This window comes from Meles meles, chromosome 14, assembly GCF_922984935.1.
Source record: "Meles meles chromosome 14, mMelMel3.1 paternal haplotype, whole genome shotgun sequence".
NCBI classification, from domain to species: domain Eukaryota; kingdom Metazoa; phylum Chordata; class Mammalia; order Carnivora; family Mustelidae; genus Meles; species Meles meles.
Genome location: NC_060079.1, coordinates 7138878 through 7147883, shown reverse-complemented (window position 1 = coordinate 7147883; position 9006 = coordinate 7138878). Strand labels below are relative to the sequence as shown.

Sequence of the window (9006 nt, the reverse complement as noted above, 5' to 3'; positions counted from 1 at the left end):
TAAATACATTTTAAAAAAAATAATGCTGAGAATGAAAACCTCTCCTGAATCCTAACTCCTTATTTTTTTAATTTTATAAAACAACGTTCTCAATAAAAATAAACAGAAAAGGGCAACCCGCAGGCTTAAATTCAAACCAACTGTTTTCCATGCTATAGGACATGCAATGACCAATATGTTATTAGTAAAACTCTCACTTCAACCAAAAGAGGATGGAGTTTCTGGGTATAATTCAAGTAGCTCATAAAAAATGAAGCTCGAGATGATTAGGGAAAAGACAGATATTCACATATATGTAAATATCACATATTGCTAAATAATACTTATCAATAAAATAAATGATATATTAATATTACATCTTTATCACATATTACATATTAAACATATATATATTATGTATATATAATGTATATATGTAAATGCTTCTCCAAATTTCTTCTTTTATTGCTAATAAGCCTTTGGTTTATTAGCAATAATAATAATAATGGATACATCATAATGGAATAATTATAATGGTTGAGGAAATTAGGTGTCAAGGTAACAATATTAGCAGTCAGCTTCAAAATCAGATTACAGAAAAGATCCCCAGATTGGGCTGTTCCCTGGGACAAAGTTTCTGTTTTCCCCAGATTATGTAGGTGCAGAGACTGCTGGGCATTCAGGGACCCTGCAAGGCTTTTCCAAGTCCCATAGCAGAAGGGGGCTGCAGGAAGTCCTGGGGGATAGTGAAGGGGAAAGGGGATGGCAGAATGGGGGTGCAAGAGTAAAGCCCGTGTTTTGCCTAATGGGAAAGAAGGCAGACCCTGGACTCCAAAGACCACCTGTGGAGTGGACCTGAGATTCTCAAACTGGGTCCTCCGTCCTCCACTCATCCATTGTGACCAAATGCAGGCTAGGGAGTGGCTTCTATGACCTGAGCCCCAGGAGCTGGAGTCTGGGATAAAAACTACAGTTGTCCCCAAGGACCAGTCAACTTCCACCTTACAGAACGGCTCCACTTTCCTTGCAGAGAGTTGTTAATTGATATTCGACTGATGGCTGGTGTTTTTGCAGCAAGAATCAGAACCGCATTAGTAAGGATCCAACATCGACCTGGAGATTGTGCTCAGTAGTGGACAAGACACGGATGTAAACAGACGAGCTCCATGCCTGCCGGGCTCAGTGCCCAAATGATAAGGACAGCCATGAAAGCCTGGGGAAAGCCATAAAGACTCATGAAGTCCAGGACAGGCGCTCAGAGGAATAACCGTTTAGTGTCGGGTGGAATTTCTTTGTCCATTTTGGGGGTATCCTGTGAACCCGACTGGGCTTCTGGAAAGCGCCTATCTAGAGGCGGAATCCAGGGCGGCTAAGACTGGAGGGGATCTGCATTCCAAACAGACGCCGCTCATTTCTGCGATCGACTCGAGGCTCTGCTGCCTGCTCGCGCCACACACACACGCACCATGCAGCACAAAGCCAAGTCGGGTCCGAAGTGGGTTAGGTATTATATAAGCGCTTGGCGGGAGGGAGATGGTCTTTTATGCGTGTTTCTTCGGCTGCAGCGGCGGCGGCGGCGAGAGTGGCTCAGGTTGATTTAGAAAGCGGGTGACAGCAGCCTGGCGCGAGCCCACGGCTGACGACAGCGGCTTCGCCCGCTCGGTTTCCATGGCGACCAGCAGGAGCCGCGGCGGCGGCGAGGCTGTCAGCGAGCGCGGCGGCGGCGGCGGCGGCGATCGCGCGTCCGCGGGGGTCTGCGGGAGGAAGGAGGCGGCCGGGGCCGGGACCCTCGCGGCAGACATGGACTTGCATTGTGACTGTGCTGCCGAAACGCCGGCCGCCGAGCAGCCGTCGGGGAGGATCAATAAAGCTGCCTTCAAATTGTTCAAGAAGAGGAAATCGGGGGGCACCATGCCCAGCATTTTCGGGGTCAAAAACAAAGGCGATGGGAAAGGCTCGGGTCCGACGGGCGTGGTGAGGAGCCGGACCCACGACGGCTTAGCCGAGGTGCTGGTGCTGGAGAGCAGCAGGAAGGAGGAGCCGCGCGGCGGGGGCGGCGGCGGGCGGCCCAACCCGGGCCCCCCCAGGGCGGCCGGGCCCGGCGTGGGCTCCCTGGCCAGCAGCTCGGTGGCGAAGTCGCACAGCTTCTTCTCCCTGCTGAAGAAGAACGGGCGAGCGGAGAACGGCAAGGGCGAGCCGGCGGACGCGAGCAAGGCCGGCGGCAAACAAAAGAGAGGGCTGAAGGGGCTCTTCAGCAGCATGCGCTGGCACAGGAAGGACAAGCGGGCCAAGGCGGAGGCGAAGGGCGAGCGCGCGGGGGCGCCGGGCGGCCTCATCCTGCCGGGCTCGCTCACCGCCAGCCTGGAGTGCGTCAAGGAGGAGACGCCCGGACCCGCCGGCGAGCCGGAGAAGCCGAGCAGGGACGCGCCGCGAGACCCAGCAGGTGAGCTCGGAGGGGGAGAGCCGGAGCCGGCCTCCGCCGATCGCGCCCACGAGCCGGACCGCCGAGAGGCCCACAGCCCCGGGGTCCCTAAGGCCGACAGCGCCCGGGGAGAGGACGCCGCGGGGCATCGGCGCGCCGAGAAGCCCCGGGCAGCCCCCGAGCTGGGCGCTGGGGAGGTGCAGACGGCCGAGGATGCCTCCAGGACAGGTGCCGTTCCGGTAAAGACCGTCCCCCTTGTCGACTCGGGATGCGGCAGCGGCCGCGCGGCGGCCGTCCCTGACCCTTCCGCTGTTGATCCGCCCTCAGACCCATCGGCCGATCGTATTTGTTTGATGTTTTCTGACGTGACTTCACTGAAAAGCTTTGACTCTCTTACAGGCTGCGGAGATATTATTGCAGACCAAGAGGACGAGGCAGGTCCCAGCTGTGACAAGCATGCCCCCGGGCCAGGCAAGCCAGTTCTCTCTAAAAAGAACCCCGGCGCGGTGGCCTACCAAGGAGGCGGGGAGGAGATGGCGAGCCCCGAGGAGCTGGACGACACCTATCTCCAGGAGTTCTGGGACATGCTCTCCCAGACTGAGGACCAAGGACCAGGGCCCCAAGAGGGAGCGGCCAAGGCGGCAGCAGCCCTGGAAACCAAGGTGGTGGCCGAGACGTCCAAAGACGCCAGGTGTGCGGAAGGGGTCAAGGACGTGGCCTTGGGCAAGCACAGGAGGCTCAGCCGGATTCCCATCGAGCTCCTTCCCAAGGAGGAGCCTAAACCGCCCGAGAAGGAGCAGCAGGAAGGCATCCCCAATAGTGACGAGGGCTACTGGGACTCCACCACTCCGGGGCCGGAGGAAGACGGCACCGGCGGCGGCAAAAAGGCCGGCATCCCCCGGGAGAGCTACAGCGGGGACGCGCTCTACGATCTCTACGCGGATCCGGATGGAAGCCCGGCCGCCGTGCCCGCCAGCGAGGAGACGTCCTGCTTGTCCCGGTTAAAGCCCGTGTCTCCAGTCACCATCACCTGTCCACTGCGAACACCAGGCAGTTTGCTGAAGGACTCTAAAATCCCTATCAGCATCAAGCACCTCGCGAACCTTCCATCCAGCCATCCCGTAGTGCACCAGCAACCAGTCAGGAGTGAGATGCCCAGAACAAAAATCCCAGTTTCCAAAGTGCTGGTCCGCAGGGTCAGCAACCGAGGTTTGGCCGGGACCACCCTCCGGGCAGCGGCGTGCCATGACAGTGCCAAAAAGTTGTGAGGTCTCCGAAGCCGAGGTGATGGACCCCATGTCAAGGAATACAACTTTCCCTGGAAACCACTCAGATGAGTTTTGTTTCTCCTAAAGAAAGGCTTTTAGGACCATCCCTGCTCCAGAGCCTGGACAAGGAGGTGTCTAGGCCGCTAGCAGGGGCAGGATACACCAGAGAGGGGGAGCTACACATGGGATTCTCCTCTCCAGATAAGTTCCCTGAGAATTATTTTCAAGCACTTTTAATTTTTTACCTTTAAAAAAAATCACTTTTTTTTTTTTCCTTTGATGCGCTGAACACTTGGAAGTCACCTTTACTTGCCTTTGCAGAAAACAACCTAAGTAAGCATCATGCCATAACACTTGGCTGTGCCCGGGTCCGGAGAGGGCCTAGAGAAACCACTGCCAACACCAGAGGAGCCCCTCCTCTTCCGTGACATTTCCCACCCTTCCTTTCTTCTTTTCCTTTTTTCTTTCCAGGGGGGAAAAAAGAGAGAGAGAGAGAGAAAGAGAGAAAGAAAAGAAAAAGACCCTTTGCTGTATCACTGTGTGGAAAACGCTGCAAAGCTGGAAAGAGCCAGGTATTTTCCTGATGAGCAGAGGCGATCATTGATTGGCCCCAAACCTGCCTACTTTTGGTGGCTGGGTATGCATATAGGTCAGTATCTACCACCAGGACAATAAAGGAACATTTCGGTTTGGTCGGTTTAGATCATGTGTTGGGGAGAAAGAAGAAGCTCAGCAGAGCCAGTTTTTTCTTTTTCTTTTTCTTTCCCACCCAGTGAAGAAATAAGGATCAGGGAAAGATTTCACTAAAATGCCAATAGATACAGTGTTTTAGGGTTTATAAACTGTAACCTTTTCATGTGTAGATAATGCATATTTTACAGTTTATCCAGCTGTTAACATTTTATAATCTGCCAGTAACCTCGAATTTAAAATCTGGTTTTATAACACGTTATGATAACTGTCCCTGAACCACCGATGTTCTTTTGTGTACTGTAGCCTAAAGCAATTCTGTTTTTGTTTTATATGGGTTCTCTGGCTCTCGATGCAGGAAAAAAGCAAACAAAAACAACAAAAAAACAATGTATTGTGTTGATGTCCCAGAGGAATAGGTTCTGTCTTGTCTTGGGTAAGAGACTATTTGCTTCTCACTCCCAATCCTGGTTTTCAGAGATTTTTACCTTGGTTATAAAAATTTTGGATTTGACCATTGTACAACATGGGGAGTCCCAAATGAGGAATGTATTTTAAAAACCCAGTAGAAAAATACAGTTTTTCATGTTATTGACTTTTGCTTTATAGATTCATTATTGAGACAGGTATGTTCAGAATAGGATGCTGGCAAGCCTATGTATCATAAACACTCTATGTCAAGATTTGTTTTTGAAAAGTGGTTTCCTTATATGTATATTTTCTATTATTTTAGATGAGACATTTATTTCAGAACGGGTTACCATATGCCTGGATAGTTTGAGTGATTAACTGAAGCAGTTCCTAGAATGCTATTAGCATCTAATGATTATATAATATCCTCTTTGAAATGCAGTTCAGTGTGTTTAATCAAAAGACTGCAGCTTCTACTAAGAGTTGATTCATGATATGAGGAAGATTAGGCATTTTCAAGCAAAACTACATGTATACGAATGGCACAAACATTTCTATATAACTCCCATTTTCCAGAGAGATTGCCTAAGTAATGAGCTGATATTATGTGCTTTCTAAGCTTATTTTCTATTTCTTAAAGGAAGGAAAGAGGCAAGTCAAGTATATGGAAACCTATTTTAATAGTACAAAGGGAACAAAATAAACAGACACCAAAGGGAAACAAATTTAAGCCAGAAGCATAAAGCAAATCGTTCCCCATTTTAAATTTGCAACGATTCAATTATAAGAGGTGGTAGAGATTTGTTGAATTTCTTTAGTAGTCAGATTACTGGCTTTTATTGCATTGTGTCAGATCCTTAATGTTAAAGTACTGATTTAATATTTAATTTCCTATATAGATGAGGTCCTATAATCAGGCATAGCCTTAGGCACTCTGAACCCACCACCAGGAATTCATAAAAACACTCACGCTCACACGTGCTTATGCATCAACTGTGCACAAACTAACAGACAAAGGCATGTACTGTACACTTGGAAATATTTTACAGATTATTTCTGTCTTGAGAAAGGGATTTAAATTTGATTTTATGCTGATAGTACTATTTAGACTCCAAATGCATTCATCTTCCCCCAGTGAATGTACAGAACATAAATTTTATTTCTGGCCGTAAAACAAAGGATGTTTATTTTCTTCTTGTGCATTTTCTTGTGAGGGTTATCTTCTCCGTGTGAATCCGTGACAGAGTTTTATTTGTTCATTTGTTCAATTGTACAGAAAAGTTAGGAGTACCTGAAGTACGGATGAGAATATTCTAACAGTAAAGGCAATCTATCGGTAAATCTATTTTGTTAGCACTGAGACAAACTGTTTTTGCTTTCACAGTTTTGGGGGCTCGTTTCTGCCATTACACCACTATGCTGTGTCTTCTTCTTTTTTTTTTTTTTTTAAGATTTTATTTATTTATTTGACAGAGAGAGATCACAGGTAGGCAGAGAGAGAGGAGGAAGCAGGCTCCCTGCGGAGCAGAGAGCCCGATGCGGCGCTCGATCCCAGGACCCTGGGATCATGACCTGAGCCGAAAGCAGAGGCTTTAACCCACTGAGCCACCCAGGTGTCCCCTGTGTCTTCTTTTTACAAGTAAAGGGAAATGTCAGCAAAGCTCACCTTCATTTCCCCCTGCCTGTCAATTAACCAGTTATACAAGATGTAAAATATTTTCTCTTTTCATTCTTTTTTCCATATGTTTTCCACTTTTTTTTTAAACATTTTATTTATTTGACAGAGAGAAGTCACAACTGGCAGAGAGAGAGGAGGAAGCAGGCTCCCTGCAGAGCAGAGAGCCCAATGCGGGGCTCTGATCCCAGGACCCCAGGACCCCAGGATCATGACCTGAGCCAAAGGCAGAGGCTTTAACCCTCTGAGCCACCCAGGCGCCCCTGTTTTCCACTTTTTAAGAAACTCTCTATCTTTAAGAATTTCACCCACACTAGGCAAATGAAGGATGCAGGCAATTAATTAAATGGCCTTGGTAGCTAGCTGGGAAATCAGGATCCATTCAGGAAGCCTGCATCTTAACCTTTTCCACCCACAGACAAGGGTTTACAGTTGCTTTTTTTGTGCCAAGGGCTACTTTCTCCCATTTGTGTTCCTGGAGATTGCTTCCCCCCACCCCAGCATTTTAATAGACTTATATTCCAATTATTATTAATACAGTTCCTAATTTGGCCATATTTGCTGGTTTTTTTTTGTAATGGGAAGGATTAAATATGAGCCAATGACACCTTTGCTGTGTGTGTATGGTTCTGAGAGGCTAGTTCATGAGGTCTCTTTAGTCAGAGAGCTGGACAAATTAGAGGGGGAAAAAGTCAAATCAACTGTTGACCATGAATTTATCACTGAGTTTAATAGCTCTGCACAAAGACAGCCTGACTTTAATAACTACATTACACAGACAATGTTCCTTGAACTATTCTGACATCAGTACTAAAGGCAGCTGGATGCTTTTACATTAGCACCGACTAGAAGAAATTTTACTACAGCGTTGTCAACAATGGCAAGAGGAAAAAGATTTTTATTATTTCACCTAATAACAACAATGACATATAGGACATTAAGGGCTTCCTTTAGATATGTTTTCCACAAATTATCTGCCTATTTAAATACAAAGTGTTTAACATCTATGAGAGTGACGATTTACTGGGTTTAAAGTGTTTCTTCCTTAATTTCAGAAGTAGTTTTGAAGTATTTGCATTTAAACGAATGTTCAAATAACCCTTTGCTTACACAGTTACCGAGGTAAAAAGACTATATTAGGTATCAAGATTTCTTCGACATCTTTCTGTGTTTTCGTTATTTACATCTTTGTCAGATTAGTTTTCAGAGCCTTTTTACCGTTAACTTTGTATGAAGAGATCGATTAAAGTAACTTTCTGTCCTCTCCCTTTGTACCCACCATGTTTGATGTTTGCTTGGTGCCCTCAGATAGCCTTAAGGGGACACTTCTTATGATGGTGGCGTCTTTTGACACTTGCATAGTGGAATACATTTCCTGATTGTAGTCATTCCAGATTTCTCTCCTGAATGATGACAATCTGGCCTTGGTCCCCGTGCTGGGTTTCTGCGAAGGCTTGTTACAATATCTTCACAGATACTTTGCTCCCTTTATCATTCTTAAGAAATAAATTCAAGAATTTTAGACACTGAAACAAAAAGAGAACGCATCACAATTGCCTCTTATCACCACTGGGAATGACTGGTTGAAAGTACCTGCATGAAATAAGAGGAGAAACCCAAATACCTTGGCTTACCCGTTTCCCTCCCGCTTCTTTGCCAGACAGACCAAGGGATGAACAGCACAGTTCTTATCTGTGGAAACTCGGCCTTAAGAATTTTTGATGGCTTTCGCACAAATACTTATGACTGTTTGGGACCCAAAGCTAGCATGGCGGACCGGTGGTTTATATCTCTGTGTGGGAAAGCAAGAGGTCAGCATTTACTTCATAAAAGCCTTTGCACTGTGCTAATTCTTTAAAGGAGATGGTTTGTTGCAACTATAGTCACTTATAAAGAATGTTATTATCTCACTCCAGACAGTGCTGTTAAGGAGTGATTCAGAATGGTAGTTTCATGATTATGGAAAAGTGTTCTTTCTCAAACTGAAAAAGGAAAGATTAAAATAGTCACAAAGCCTCCAGAATGGAAACTGGGCACATTTTACGACCGACGATTACTTTAATTCAATGCAACCTGTGTTCATGAGGCATATACTGTGTCTAATACTTTATAAAAACCCCATCAGTCTGGGCTCACACATAGCTATACTGTGATTGGACTTTCTTAACATTCCTGAAAAACACCTTTACTTTATTTTACCTATTTTTTTTTTCATTTGTTGTCTATGGTTTGTGGAGTGGAGAAGAACGGGGTGAACTTGAACAGGAGTGGTATGGATTAAGCCACACAAATTCCTCTCAAAATAATAATAGCGGTTATAACAATAATGAGCATTTGCTGAGTACTTGCTAAGTGCCAGTGATCGCTAGGAGCTTTACAGACATTGACGTGGTCCTCGTAGCAGCCACGTGGGTAATATTATTTCCCTAAGTGCCATCTTTAATTCATTCTTTTTGTTCGTTTCCATCCCATCTCATTTCCTCCCTTCCCCATTCCCCTTTTCCTCTTTCTTTCACTTTTCCCCTAGCCTCTGGGATGGTATCATAAGCTCTTCAGTAAGT

The 9006-nt window shown here is 46.4% G+C and overlaps 1 protein-coding gene across 2 annotated transcripts; it reads left to right on the top strand.

Annotated features, from left to right (window-relative positions):
• Positions 1-1647: 1647 nt before the first annotated feature.
• On the top strand, positions 1648-6238 carry AMER2 (APC membrane recruitment protein 2). 2 transcript variants are annotated; one of them, XM_046028214.1, is made up of 2 exons: positions 1648-2422; positions 2801-6238. In XM_046028214.1, the coding sequence occupies exons 1-2, from the start codon at positions 1648-1650 to the stop codon at positions 3667-3669; spliced, it is 1644 nt and encodes a 547-aa protein (XP_045884170.1). In that variant the 3' UTR covers positions 3670-6238. The 2 variants fall into 2 exon arrangements, with proteins under 2 accessions (XP_045884170.1, XP_045884169.1); XM_046028213.1 differs by having other exon boundaries at positions 1648-6238.
• The last annotated feature ends 2768 nt before the right edge of the window (positions 6239-9006 follow it).